Source organism: Bubalus kerabau, chromosome 13 (assembly GCF_029407905.1).
Source record: "Bubalus kerabau isolate K-KA32 ecotype Philippines breed swamp buffalo chromosome 13, PCC_UOA_SB_1v2, whole genome shotgun sequence".
In the NCBI taxonomy this organism is placed as follows: Eukaryota; Metazoa; Chordata; class Mammalia; order Artiodactyla; family Bovidae; genus Bubalus; species Bubalus kerabau.
The window spans coordinates 82,802,862-82,818,231 of record NC_073636.1 but is presented as its reverse complement, the minus strand read 5'-3'; the positions used below and the strand labels follow the sequence as shown (position 1 = coordinate 82,818,231).

Genomic DNA, 15,370 nt, shown 5'->3' with positions numbered 1-15,370 from the left:
GGCCTCTAGTAATTATAAGTTCCTATAGTTAATTCCTGGAGAAGGAAATGGCAACCCACTCCAGTGTTTTTGCCTGGAGAATCCCAGGGATGGAGGAGCCTGGTGGGCTGCCGTCTATGGGGTCGCACAGAGTCGGACACTGAAGCGACTCAGCAGCAGCAGCAGTCCTTGGTGATAATCCCAGATTCTTTCAGCTGTGTATTGTTTTCCAACCGTAATACGGGCTTTTTGCATGCAGGTAAATTTGCATTTTTTTGTTGTTATGGTTGAAGAAGTTGTGTCTATATGCTAGAAAACAGAGTTGTTTTCTTTGTTGCAAACAGATGCAGACATTGTCAGAAGTAGCTATATAAACCAAGGAGCACACAAACCATATGCTAACAGCATGTAAAACATCTGCTCTAAACTTAAGATTTTAAAAAATATGACTACACCGTCAGGGCCCTGGTAAGACCTTTAGTCTTCGGTCATTTCTGATGAACGCCTACTTGTTTTGAAAGGGAGTTAGGTTAGTTAAAATAACTGTAAAATGAGGGTCTCCTTCATGTGACATTTCCTCTGTCCAGATTGCCCTGAGGATGTTTCGTTTTTGTCCTCCCCACATGACAGGCGGGGTCTCAGGGCCCTGACTGGGGATGGAGCCCGTGACCCCTGCCTCAGAAGCACGGGGCTCTGGGGGAAAGGGAACTAACCTGCGGGGAAGGACGCAGCATCTGGGAGGACTCTGGCCTCCGTTGCGCCCCGCCCCGGAGCCCCGCGGAGCCACGCCCTCCGCCACGCCACGCCCCCCGCGGAGCCACACCCTCCGCTCCAGCACCCGGCCCTCCGCCCCGCCCCGCTCACCTTGCAGGCGGTACAGCTGCCCCGTGCTGTGCTGCCGGGTAATGTGCTGCCAGTAGGCGCTGCGAGGCAGAGGCACCATGGTGCTCAGCGAGGCGGCCCGCTCGCTCATCTTCACCTGGAGCTGCAACGGAGGAACAGAGCGCAAGTCAGCAACCCAGGGCTGCGAGGGCCGACCCGGGGAGCCCCCCCCCCCCCGGGAGATCCACCAGGGGAGATCCACCCGGGGGAGCCCCACCCAGGGAGATGCACTCGGAGAGATCCACCTGGGAAGTCCCGCCCAGGGAGATCCCCCCAGGGAGATCCACTCTGGGAGATCCACCCGGGGGGCCCCCACCTGGGAGATCCACCTGGGGAGCCCCACCCGGGGAGATCCACCCAGGGAGATCGAGGGCCTCGGAGTCGGCCATCCAGAGCCAGTGGGCTGGCCCGTGGGGGAGCACGTCTGTCTTTGCTGACTTGGCAGCGCCCGTTCTTCGTACGTTGGCAGCAGGGTATTGTTTTCTGGGCGGGAACTTCCAGCGACTCAGCTCAACCCACCTGGTCACGGTGGGTGGACTCCACTACGGATTCAGGGGTGGCCCAGGGACCGGAGTCAGGCCAGTAAGACACAATCCCTGGGGACATTCATTAGAACTTTTGTGGAAGGCAGAATCAGGAGAGGTAAGTTAAGGGTGTTTTGCCTGCTTCGGTCATTGCTGAATCCCAGGGTCTAGATCATGTCCTGAGGTGGTAAGTACACAGGAGGTACTTCTGGAGTTGAATGTGGGAGCTTTCTCATCAATGTAGGGGGTTGATGGGGGGACAGGAGATGGGCCTGGGGTCTATCCTGGCACAGTAAGAAAGAACAAGGCAGTCAGTGGACACTACTCTGAGGAAGAAAGCCAGGGAGAGTCCTGACGAGCTCCACTGAGGCCTTGGTTCCTACCTGAACCCAGAGGCTAGGCCGAGACCTCTCACTTACACCAGCCCATTACTTCTCAGTCTAAGCTGATAGGAGCTGGGTTTCAGCACTAGCATGGGCCTTCCCAGGTGGCGCTAGTGGTCAAGAATCCACCAGCCAATCCCGGAGATGCAGGAGACCCGGGTTCCATCTCTGGGTCAGGAAGACCCCTGGAGAAGGAAATGGCAACCCGTTCCAGTATCCCTGCCTGAAGAATCCCACTGACAGAGGAGCCCAGCAGGCCACAGTCCATGGGGCGGCAGAGTCGGACACAGCTGAGCACTCACACCATCACCAGAAGAAAACCTTTGTCTGCTCCCACAAGTGCCTGATCCCCTTCCAGATACTGAGGGGGAAGAGGAAGCTGTGGCTTTTGGCTCCAAGTATCTAAGAGGACCCATCCTAAAAGATACAATGTGAGGCTCCACGTCCTCAGGGAGGAGTAGGTCGTCTGTCTAACCACACTGGGGGACGATTCCGAGAGAAGACAGCTTAGCAGGACGACCAGGGAGTGACTAGAGGCATACAGGGACGACGCAGGAGGAAGAGAGGGTGGGGTGTGATCTGAGGCAGCTGCCCAGTGCCCCCAGCCCGGGCCCTGATCTGGACACAAACATGACATGCTTTTACTGTGTCATAGCACAGAGGTGATTCTGATGTCCCAGAGCTGCTTGCATATCAAATGATCCACCCCAGTCGGATAAAAACGTGTCCAGAAATGGGTTTAGACAAGGATGGGCGTTAGGAGACAGTCTGCACTCATGGAAAACTAGGGGCAACGTAAGCCTCCACGTCTCAGGGCCTGGCTAACTGGACACGCTGGAGTGCTTGGCAACCGCAAATCAGAGGACGGCGGAAGGAAACACTAAGAAGGAAACACCGCCATATTGTGCCATTACGGAAAAGCGAATCGCAGACCATTCTGTCTAGTGGGATGCCACCTTAATTGCTCATCTGAGAAAAGCTGGTATTAAATTTATCCACTTGGTTTCAGTGAGATGATGCCTGCTTAGCACTTGGCTAACAAACAGGCACAGGGAAGGAAGGATGTTCTGATGATGAGCATAAACTGCAATGCCTCCAGAAGATTCTTTTTAAACTCCCCACTCTGTACGTCTCATTGACATAGTAGTCTCAGGCATAATATCTGTACATTCCCTCAATAAAGCCAAAATAATACGAGACTTCACACCCTGGAATCCAAAACTCATTGGAGTTGATGTGGCGGTTTAGTCCCTAAGTCATGTCCGGCTGTTGTGACCCCATGGACAGTAGCCTGCCAGGCTCTTCTGTCCATGGGATTCTCTAGGCAGGAATACTGGAGTGGGTTGCCATTTCCTTCTCCAGGGGGTCTTCCCAACCCAGGAATCAAACCCAGGTCTCCTGCATTGCAGGCAGATTCTTTACCAAAGGATTCTTTACCCAATGAGACTGCCTCTAAAAAAAGATTATAACCATCTTTCCAAAGACTATTTTAATTTACATATCCTCTATTTTACATGTGATGGATTGAATTCTCTCTTTACCACAGTAGCACAATTACTTAAATGTGTCCAAGTAATTACACAGCACTAGATTTTGTGGGGACATATTTTCCCTAAACATGTCCTATTAAATCAAAAGGGTTAAAAAGTTGAAAACAAAGGCTAGTAGAAAAGTTCTGGGGCTGTTTTCCTGCTTCTGCAGAAATGAAAGTCTCAAAGTTTAACAGCAAAAACAAAAACCAACCAACCAAACAAACAAAAAAACAAACCTATTTAGCAGTGACATGTGGTGACGTTCAACCTCACGAACATGGAGTACAAGAAAATAAAGAGAGGAAAAGAACTGAATATTCAAGGCACCGATTATTTGCTTTTCTTAATAGAAAGGGATTATAGTTAAGATAGTAATATTTTTAATACAAAGAAAATATTTGGGAAGAAGCCATCACTTCAAATTACTCGCTACTTCACTGTGAACATACTTCTGCAGCCCAGCATGGTCTGATTATATTTTTAGAACGCTTACTTAGGAACAAAAATAAAATGGCACCAATGCCGTGTGTCAAGAGAATATCAACCAAGCCTGGTCTCTTCCTTCCTCAAAGCTTTGAAAGAACATCTAATTTTATGAAAGGGGCATTTTAATTGTCTTTGGAGAAAAGTGCTAAGAAAAGCCTTCTTAGTTAACACTGCAAAAATATCTGAATTCTCGAAGCGTGAGAAGACTTGGGAAGTCAGCGATGATGCCCCAGTCAGAAGGTGCCCCCTCACCCCGACTCACTGCCACAGGGAACCCCACCCTCTGACTTCAGCTCAGCACCCCTCCATCACCCCTCTGCACAATGGCTGGGCCCAAGCCACTCGCTGAGTCCTGCCATTTCCACCCACCCGGGTGCCCACACCCCACTCCCCACTATAGCAAATGCTGACTCCTAGGCCTGAGGACACCCCCGACTCCTGGCTAACAGCTGTCTGCCCTTCAGAAGGCAGCTCAGGAACCACCTCCTGACCACTCTTCCTCCACGAATGACACCAGGCATTCTTACCAGATGGTGGCTCAACTGGTAAAGAATCTGCCTGCCAACTCAGCAGACGCAGGAGACGCAAGAGTCGCAGGTTCAATCCCTGGGTGAGGAAGATCCCCTGGAGGAGAAAATGACAGCCCCTTCCAGTATTCTTGCCTGAGAAATCCCTGAACAGAGGAGGCTGGTGGGCTACGGTCCACAGGGTCGCAGAGTCAGACCCAACTGAGCATGCACAGCCCTGCTCTCACCATGGTCATCTCGCTCTTCCGTGATGGCAGCCCGCCTCCTCTTGCAGCCCACGCACTCCAAGAACACGAGATTGTATCTTTCATCTCTGTATCCCCAACACCTGACTGGGACCCCCAAAGACTGAACAAATACAGGATGGAGGAATCAATGAGCCAGAGAACCCAGCCCTGCCCAGGGAGCAGGGAAAAAATCTTAAATCAACCCAGCAAAGCAGCCTGGAGCTGAATTCCTACTGAGGCTCTAGGTCCAGGTTACGTTACCGTGGTTCTCGGGGCTGTGGAGAGCGTGGTGACAAGACTGAGTCACTCTGTACTTTGCCGTTCATGTGACGAGCAGAAGCAGGGTGTCCAGCCCAGCACGTTTATTCGTCCTACTAGAGTGTCGGCTCACGATCCCGCCAGGGGAGAAAGACAAGGCTTCGTGAGTGACAGACACACACGTTCCTGGACTTCACCACCCAGACTTTCCCCTAGACGGCAGGATATGTGGAGGTCTCTTCCCCGCCCAGCCCGAGTGAGTTCTGATGCTGCTCAGTGGCCTGAGATAATCAATCAACGGATGGAGCTGGTGCGGTTTCAAGGACACACGTGGCACTGTGCCACTGGGGGTGGCCGGGGGTGGATTATGGGGTAGGAGACCTGGATTCCCATCCCAGCTGTGCTCCAGGTGAGACACGGAACACGTCCCCCCTTGTGTCTAAACCTCCCAGTCTCCTTTCCCATGGAACATCCCTTCCTAAAGAGACGACAATAAAACTAAACAAATAAAAGAGAAAGAGACGACCTGGCATAAAAAGGAATGAAGTGCCAGGGACCCCCTCGTCCAGTGGCTAAGACTCCGAGCTCCCAGTGCATGGAGCCAGGTTAGATCCTCGGTCGGGGAACTAGGTCCCACATGCCACAACTGAATATCCTGCATGCTGCTATCATGACCTGCTAAATAAAGTGATGAAGTCCTGAAACACGCCACAACATGCACGTATGCTCAGTCGCGTTCAGTCGTGTCCGACTCTTTTCAACCCCATGGACTGTAGCCTTCCAGGCTCCCCTGTCCACAGGATTCTCCAGGCAAGAACACTGGAGTGGGTTGCCATTTCCTCCTCCAGGGGATCTTCCCAACCCAGGGATCGAACCTGTGTCTCCCGCACTCCTGCATCAGCAGGTAGCTTCTTTACCACTGAGCCACCGGCACCCCCTCCACAACGTGGAGAAGCTGAAAACATGATGCTGAGTGACAGAAGTCACTTGCGAAAGACCACATCGCACACGATCCTATTTATACGCAACGTCCAGGGCAGGTGAACGCAGAGAAAGTGTGCCGATGGCCGCCCGCGGCTGGGTGGGCGATGGACAAGGAGCCGGGCTTCTCCCTGGGGTGATGGAGTGCGCAGGAGCTGACCGTGTTGATGGTTTCACAACTCCATGACTATGTTAGTGCCACTGGATTGCATGATTTAAATGGGTGTGTCATATGGTATGTGAACTATGCCTCAATATAGCTGTCCTTAAAAAAAAAAAATCAGTAGTATGTGGACTATTTCTTTTTTATAAAGCATGATGTAATGAAGTAGTTGGTGGCTACTTCTGGTCAAAGGCTTCCCAGGTGGTTCAGTGATAAAGAATCCACCTGCCAATACAGGAGTCGGGGGTTCGATCTCTGGTCCAGGAGAAGGAAATGGCAACTCACTCCAATATTCTTACATGGAAATGCTATGGACAGAGGAGTCTGGTGGGCTACAGTCCATGAGGTTACAAAGAGTCAGATGTCATTTAGAGGCTAAACAACAACCACCAGCACCACCAGCCAAACAGTCGAGGTGGAAGTAACATTTAAATTTGAGTAACAACTGGCCAAACCACGGTCCCCATTGCCGTCACAGTGAACAGCACAGACAGACTCTTTAAAAAACCTCCCAAAACTCACTGAGGAAAGTGCTCATTGTCAAGGCCCCTTTTCTCCTGCTGCTGCTGCTGCTGAGTCGCTTCACTGGTGTCCGACTCTGTGCGACCCCATAGACGGCAGCCCACCAGGCTCCACCGTCCCTGGGGTTCTCCAGGCAAGAACACTGGAGTGGGTTGCCATTTCCTTCTCCAATGCATGAAAGTGAAAAGTGAAAGTGAAGTCGCTCAGTCGTGTCCGGCTCTTAGCGACCCCACGGACTGCAGCCCACCAGGCTCCTCTGTCCATGGGATTTTCCAGGCAAGACTACTGGAGTGGGGTGCCATTGCCTTCTCCCTTTTTCTCCTAATAATAGGCAAATCATAGCCATGCTCTTGGGAGAGAAAGCCCTCTGAGGACCACTGTGTGCCAGCCGCCCTTTGGTTCCCGCCCCATCCCTTGGCCTGGCTCACACTTCCCTGTTGCCCGCGGGCCCCTTTTATGAGTCTGAGACCAGGTGCGCAGGGCAGTAGCCAAGACTTAGTCATAGCACGACACACATCAATCACCAGGTCGTCCTTCCCTGGATTCCATCTGTTTTTACAACACAGCACTGGGTTCTGCAGAACTGAACAGGACGACAGGAGCTAACCGCTGCCATGAGCCAACACAGGGACACTCATATGCTGCATTTGTGGCATCGTCCTGGAGCCGTTCAGAAGCTAGCACAAGTCATCACAGAACAGACGACGACTTCAAGACCCAACCCCCTCCTCATCAGCCTCTTAAAGTCCCATCGGGCTGCGCCTTCCAGTTAACTCCTGTGGGGCCTCTGCCAGTGGCCACCCTGCGTACGCAAACCACCCGTGATTTCCACTCTCTCAACCGCACCTTGAAGTCGCTGCCCAGGGACACAATGTTGACAATAAGGCTGTGCTGTGAGTCACAGCTACATGGACGCCGAGTGTCTGCTCGGCTTGAGAGGCTTCCAAAGCTCCTCTGATTCTGGTAGTAGCCTCAGTTTAGGGACGTATATATAAAGAACTTATTTTCTCCGGGTATTTTAAGCACAACATGTGGGCAAAGTTGAATCAGAAGGAACGACTCAGTCCAAGAGAGGAAGAGTAAGATGAGGTTCTAAAAGAAACCCACATTTCACTGTCTGTCTCTCGTCCCACCCAAACCCAGCTGTACCAGTGACACCACCCCTCAACTCACGGCCAGCCTCCACCGAGCCTCCTGAACGATGCCTTTGCCTCCTGTGTACTTGCTCTCCTGTGGAAATCACATTTGGGAATAAACTCTACCTACGCTTTGTGGTCCCTGGGTCAGCCATCCTCTGAGCTCTCCAACTTTAACAAGAATCAGCTGGAGGGTTCATTAGAATGCACATTCCTGGCCCCCAACCTCACTGTGAATGGGGGATTTGCATTTTTCCCGTTTCCAGATAATTCAGTTCGTCCTGGTCCAGGGACCACACTTTGAGAACCAGTGTCCCATGTTAGTGCTTCCCTGGCCGCTCGTGATAAAGCATCTGACTGCAACGCAGGAGATGCCGAAGATTCGGGCTGGATCCCTGGGTCAGGAAGATCCCCTGGAGGAGGAAATGACAACCAACTCCAGTATTCTTGCCAGGAAAACCCCAAGGACCAAAGAGCATGGTGGGCTTCAGTCCATGGGGTCCTATTAAGAGCTGGACAGGATTGAGCACACACGCACGCAAGTCCTGTGTTATTCATCCACTTTGGATCAATCAATCTGGGGAAAAAGTTCTCCACTGTGTCAAGAGCCCAACTCCAGACTCAGGAAACTGGGGTTGCATTGTGGATCTGCCACTAATAAAGGTTCCAGGCTGGTTATTTAACCTCCTTTAGTCATTAATGGGGCTTCCCTGGTGGCTCATGCCTGCAATGCATGAAACCTGGGTTTGATCTCTGGGGTCGGGAAGATCCCCTGGAGAAGGGAATGGCAACCCACTCCAGTGTTCCTGCCTGGGAAATCTCATGGACCGAGCAGCCTGGCGGGCCACAGTCCATGGGCTCGAAGAGTTGGACATGAATGAAAGACTGAGCATGGGATAACGTATGCAGTGCTACACTGTCCTCTTTTTTCTATTTCATATCTTGCAAATGTATCCCAATGTTCCCCAACACTGCCATCTTCTCTGCTGTCATTTTAATGTCTGCATCATAGCCCGTACTTTGGTTGCACTATACTTTACTTGTTCATTTTCCTAACCATTTTTAATTTACCAGATAAGATGGAGGAACTAAATAGTGACCAAATCTCCTTTTATAATATTTTTTCCCTGCTAACTATAATTTTTATCTTAAGACCCACTTTACTACAATTATTCCAATAACCAGTATTTTTAATATTTAAAAAATTTAATTTTAATTTACATGTGAAATTGAATTTTAGACTGACTCAAAAATTACTTTAAAATGTGACTAACCTCAGAAAAGTAGATGGGTTGGTAATTTTGCTTTTATTTTTAAACAAAGCAGTCTTATCTTCATATACCGTATACCAATGCAATAGACTAACAGGTTAGCCATTAAAAAGCAAAAGGTAGATCTTTTCTGAAGTGATGTGAAACGATTCTAATCTCAAAGGGCTGCTATTACTTATGTATGCGTGTTCGTGGGGAGAACTCATCACTGGGGCAGGTTTAAATTCCATCGATCCACTCTGATGATTCTCAAACGTGTGTCTGTAACTCCGATCTCTCCCTGAAACCTCAGAGTCCTGTATTTCACAGCCTGCTCCCCACCTCCACCAGATGTCCAGCAGGCTCTGACCCAGGGATGGAACCTAGGTCTCCTGCATGGGAGGTAGATGCTTTACCATCTGAGCCACCAGGGACCCAGGAGAGCTAGTCTCTCATTGAACACACACAAACCCAAAGCATCATTTCCCAGGCTCCACTCTCTGCAGCTCTTCCCCTTCGGGGTAAATGCTTCTTCCATTTGACCCACTGCTCTGTTTAAAGAAGAGAAACCCTTGGGAGTACCTTGTTTATGCCCTATCCTACTCGAGAGTCCAGCCATCAGCAAACCCTGTTCTTCAGAACGTACCCAGCATCCACTTTCCACCTGCTCCCCACCCCGCCACCATCCGATCCACATCCTTAGAGCTCTCCTGGATGCCTTGATGATGGAAACAGTCCATAGCTTGGCTTCTTCCTTGTACTCTGGCCTCACCCATCCCCAGTCTTTCCCAAACAGCTGCCAGAGTGCCCCCTTCAATAATAAAGACAGCTTACTGGACCATTACTCAGAACCCTCTGGTGATTTCCCAACTGACCCCAGGCAAAATTCGAAGTCTGGGCCACGACTGCAAGATCCTTTAGGACTTGGCGCCTACTTATTTCTGGACAACACCTCGTAGCCCTCTTCTCATTCATGTTTCAAAGTCATGGCTTTGGACTTGAACAAGCAAAGAACAGAGCTGTCTCAGAGCCTCTGCGAGTATGGCCCCCTCTGCCTAGAACAACTGGCCCTTGGAAATTTCCACTTCTCTTTCCCTCCTCTCTCTGCTAGAGTCTTGTTTCATCAGAGCAACAAACCCCCTTTCTTCTCTCCCCCTTTACACTGCCGTCTCCAGAGCATTCACAAACTCTTGATACAGTTTTCTTTATTATCTACTGATGATCCGCTCATCACCCCATGCTGCCGCTGCTGCTAAGTCACTTCAGTCGTGTCCAACTCTGTGCGACCCCATAGACGGCAGCCCACCAGGCTCCCCGGTCCCTGGGATTCTGCAGGCAAGAACACTGGAGTGGGTTGCCATTTCCTTCTCCAGTGCATGAAAGTGAAAAGTGAAAGTGAAGTGGCTCAGTCCTGTCCAACTCTTAGCGACCCCATGGACTGCAGCCCACCAGGCCCCTCCATCCATGGGATTTTCCAGGCAAGAGTACTGGAGTGGGATGCTATTGTCTTCTCCACATCACCCCATAACAAGGAGCAAACTCTTTGAAGACAAGGACTCTTTCCTGTTCTCTGCCATACTCCTGCATCCTAGGAGGGTGTTCAATTCAGTTCAGTTCAGTTCAGTCTCTCAGTCATGTCCAACTCTTTGCGACCCCATGAATCGCAGCACGCCAGGCCTCCCTGTCCATCACCATCTCCCCAAGTTCACTCAAACTCCTGTCCATCGAGTCAGTGATGCCATCCAGCCATCTCATCCTCTGTCGTCCCCTTCTCCTCCTGCCCCCAATCCCTCCCAGCATCAGTCTTTTCCAAGGAGTCAACTCTTCGCATGAGGTGGCCAAAGTACTGGAGTTTCAGCTTTAGCATCATTCCTTCCAAAGAACACCCAGGGCTGATCTCCTTTAGAATGGACTGGTTGGATCTCCTTGCAGTCCAAGGGACTCTCAAGACTCTTCTCCAACACCACAGTTCAAAAGCATCAATTCTTCAGTGCTCAGCTTTCTTCATGGTCCAACTCTCACATCCATACATGACCACAGGAAAAACCATAGCCTTGACTAGACGAACCTTTGTTGGCAAAGTAATGTCTCTGCTTTTGAACATGCTATCTAAGTTGGTCATAACTTTCCTTCCAAGGAGTAAGCGTGTTTTAATTTCATGGCTGCAGTCACCATCTGCAGTGATTTTGGAGCCCCAAAAAATAAAGTCTGACACTGTTTCCACTGTTTCCCCATCTATTTCCCATGAAGTGATGGGACCAGATGCCATGATCTTCATTTTCTGAATGTTGAGCTTTAAGCCAACTTTTTCACTCTCCACTTTCACTTTCATCAAGAGGCTTTTTATTTCCTCTTCACTTTCTGCCACACTCATATAATGAATGAACTTATTAATAAATAGACACATTTGTATCTATTAAGTGATACAATGTTCTGGAAGGATGCAAATGAAGCTGGTAAGTGTTCACTTCCAGAAAAGTAAATTGGGGACCTAAGAGGCATGAAGCGTGGGAAAGAGGTTGGCTACACATGGTGCATCCTTTTGCACCATTTGCATTTTCTATCACATACGAATCAAATCTTTTAAGCCTGCTTTTGAAGTCTCAAGAGAAATCATAGCTCCCACCCTCCGCTGCATACCATGCCATGCGTTAGTTTAAAGAATGCTGAAACTATGAATAAAGCACTGAGTGATGCGTAAGTGCCCCCACTCCTGTAAGAACAAGCTTGCAGGGAAGAAATCTCTTCCCACTTCACACGCTGTCTTTTTATAGGTCCTTTCCTCCCCAACCCTAACCCCCTTGATCCTCTCCAAATGAGACTAGAAATTGAAACCAAGGAGAAACTGAAAGGAGACTAGAAAAGAGCTCCCAACAAAGCTTAAACATAATTAAAATTTTCTAACCAGAGAGAAGTACTCCAAATACCCCATGAACAGTAAACATGTTTTGAACAGAATCTTTAAATTCTTAAGTTTATTCCTACAAAATCCAGATCAAATGTCTCTTTTAAAAGAGAACAACAGTCTTAGACAATATTTTTTAAGACATAAAAATCAAGCGTGTATTTGCATAATATGCCATCTATTTACCCAGTTTGATAAATCTATATTTCTCAGGTATATCAAACACCCTTATAAAGTGCTAACAAATAAATCTTGTATGGCTCCTCCGTGCTGGGAGTAATTCATTGAGATAACTACATTTGTTGCATTCTTTGGGATTCTCTGTGCTTGATAAAGCACGTTAATTTAATCAATACAAGCTGCTTAAAATGCTAATTGCTATGCTAAGTGCTGGTAACCAAACCCTCTGGAACGGAGGTGCAGATGCTGCTGAACAAGTTTTGTAATCATTGTGGGGCAAGTCCTGTAATCACTGCAGGTTGATGAGAAGGGGTAAATCATCCTCAAGGTGCACACAGGTCCGCAGAGAAGTTCTCACACCCATCCTTCCTCCACCTGTTGAGCAGGTGCACTCCCCTGCTAGCAGAGGAATGAGGTCTTAAAAGGAGGCAGCTTCCTCCAGCAAGAGCGTATGTTCTTGCTTTCGGAAACAATGAAACCCCATGAACACATCCTGCTGAGATGCACGTGAAGACTGGTAGGCAATTATGCCTGTACTCACCCCTGTGTTCTCAGCACCATGACGTTCACGGAATGATCACTGATGTAAGTCTGCCTGCGGGTTTTTGTGGGTATAAAGGATATCAAAGCTCGCGGTCGCACACTGTGCACTCTCTAGCTCCCCTGTCATTTCTTCCAGGGACCAAGGAGGCAAATTCTCAGTCACTTTAGAGTCACTGTTCTCGAGGTATGGTGCCTGGGCCAGAGCCAGCATCACTTGAGAACTTGTTAGACACTCAGGTCCCAGCACATCACCCAGACCTTCAGGAACCCTCAGGCGGAGCCCACCCTCCGGGGGCTTGGTGAGCCTTCTCGGTGACTCTGCTTCCCACAGAAGGTGGGAACCAGTACCCCAGGGGCCCCCTCTCCTGCTCCCTCACCTCTCACCTCCACCCAGACCACAACCACACTCACACTTGGGCCTAGACACCCTCTATCTCCTACCGGAGCCTCCAAACATCCTTCTGCCCTTCATTTCCGCTGACACACATCCTGGACTTCCTGGTCTCGTCCTGGCTCCTCACTTGCTGACTGTGAGCCATGGAGCCTCCGTTTCCCTCTGTGAAATGGACCTGATCATATTGCCAATAAAATGCATTCCATTAAAAAGAATGAAAGAAACCAAGGCTGACCAACTTTTCTGTCAAGGCCAGATATTAACGGCCTTTGGCTCTGCAGGTTATCCAGTCTCTGTGGTGGCTAAGAAGCCCCTCCTTCATTTCCATGCAAAAGCAGCCGTGACAACATAAAAATGGAGGGGGGCGGCCGTGTTCTAATAAAACCGTATTCATGAAAACAGGCACAGACCAGACTGTGCTCATCAGCCATGGTTTGCCAACCCAAGTCAGACCTATGCTACGTGACTTTGAACTATTCCCATGAAGTATTTATTGCTGAGTGAGAAAACCAGCGTGCAGTTTTTTAAATGTGTAAAATGATCGTGATTCTATACAACCAACAAGGATCCCCAGAGACTCCCATCTTGGGTAGGTATCTAAGTGTGTATGTAATCTTCTGGATGTCTGTACAGATTTCTACGTAGCATGATGTGAGTACAGAGGAAAGCAGGGAAAAGTAAGGACATGCCTTTAAGGTTCAGGAGTTGCTGAAGAGGGGAGCGGGGCGTGCTAACCAATAATAAAAAGGAAAGTCAGAAACAGCACACAGCGTCTATGTGGTCATATTTTTGCAGTTACTTAAATTTTCCACACGTGTACTTATGTAAAGATAAATAGGATTCAAAAACCAACCCCTATCTCCAAGGACAGTTGTGAAAATTTAACAAAATAAAGCAGCACCACAGATGGAGCTGCTCATTCCAACTTTAATTGTCCCTCCATGAGTTGAAACCTCCAAATGCGGTTTTCCACGAATGGGCCCCTGCCTGCACCCTGCCTCCCCTCACCGCTTTCAGCAAATTCTGCCCTTGGCGCTTCGATTCATGCACTCCCTCACAGCATGCATTTCTATACCCTGGGCATCATTTATAGCCCTTCACTCTGCCGGGGGCTGGAAATTAAAAATACGTAAGACACAGAGCTTTTGTTCCCCAGGTGTGTGTGCACACGCTTATTCGCTGAGTCGTGTCTGACTCTGTGAGCCCAGGGACTGCACGCTGCCAGGCTCCTCCGCCCATGGACCTTTCCCGGCAAGAATGCCGCAGTGGGCTGCCTTTTCCGCCTTGTATAGGAAATGGCCAGGGAGCTAGTTCAAAGCCCAGCTAGGATCCCATCACTGTCTGCTCGCACAATGGCGCCGCTTTCTCAACAGAGGAGGGCAGCTGCTGCTGCTGCTAAGTCTCTTCAGTCGTGTCCGACTCTGTGCAACCCCAGAGACGGCAGCCCACCAGGCTCCCTGTCCCTGGGACTCTCCAGGCAAGAACACTGGAGTGGGTTGCCATTTCCTTCTCCAGTGCATGAAAGTGAAAAGGGAAAGGGAAGTCGCTCAGTCATGCCCGACTCTTAGCGACCCCATGGACTGCAGCCCATCAGGCCCCTCTGTCCGTGGGATTTTCCAGGCAAGAGTACTGGAGTGGGGTTGCCTTCTCCAAGAAGAAAGCAGGCCCACGTGCAATCAGAGCGCTCCTTCCCTGGAGGAGAAGCCTCCTCCTCTGCGCTCACACACACTGCACAGGCCGTGATCTGTACGACAGCATGCAGCAGGCACTTGGTAAAAGCTGCTGAATGACTGGGTCGCCGATAGACATGCTGGCGGGCTTGGCTGAACGTGTGGCCCAGGCAGCGGATGAGGAACCGCTCCTGCCACCCCTCAGTCACAGCCTCAGCCTCTCTGGCTCGGTCAGGGTCATGCTGTGTTTGCTTTTCCACCTGCTGAACAGCGTTTGGTTCTCTCGCTCATGGTTCCCATGAAAACGATGTGTCCAGAGAAGACGGCTCTCCAGGGGGAGCTCAGCCCCACCTCCACCCCAGCAGGCCGCTAAGAGGTTCTGCTTTATCCCAAGAGGCTCTTTTTAAAAAATTTTAGATGGGATGAAATGGGAGAGTAGAACTGACACATAAACACTCCCAGGTGTAAAACAGGCAGCTAGCGGGATGCTGCTGCCCAGCTCGCGGAGCTCAGCCTGGGTTCTGTGACGACCCGGGGGGTGGGGAGGACATGAGACCTGGCCTTCTCCTCCAGAGCCGAGGTCCAGAGCGGAATCCTGTGCATTTCCTGAGAAAGCGCTGAGGATGTCATGGAGACCTTAAGGGACAGGCTCATATCCCGTTCGCTGAAGTTTGTGGAAATACATTTTACTATGGAAATGAAAGCTCCAGAGCTCAGAGAAACGACAGCTGTCCGGAGGAGGCGCAGGGCGCTGGGAAGGCCCCAGGGGCTTGAGGGACAGAAGCTCGCAGGGGCTCTGCCGGCCCCTGGAGCCCCGCTCTCCCAGGG

The 15,370-nt window shown here is 50.1% G+C and overlaps 1 protein-coding gene across 3 annotated transcripts in view; it reads right to left on the bottom strand.

Annotated features, from left to right (window-relative positions):
- The window catches only part of DOK5 (docking protein 5), a 153,007-nt gene that overhangs the window by 8,404 nt on the left and 129,233 nt on the right, over positions 1–15,370 (bottom strand). For all 3 annotated transcript variants that reach the window (XM_055545351.1, XM_055545350.1, XM_055545352.1), the window contains one exon: positions 844–964. In XM_055545351.1, the coding sequence (XP_055401326.1) occupies positions 844–964 (121 nt within the window). The remainder of the gene's footprint in view (positions 1–843; positions 965–15,370) is intronic.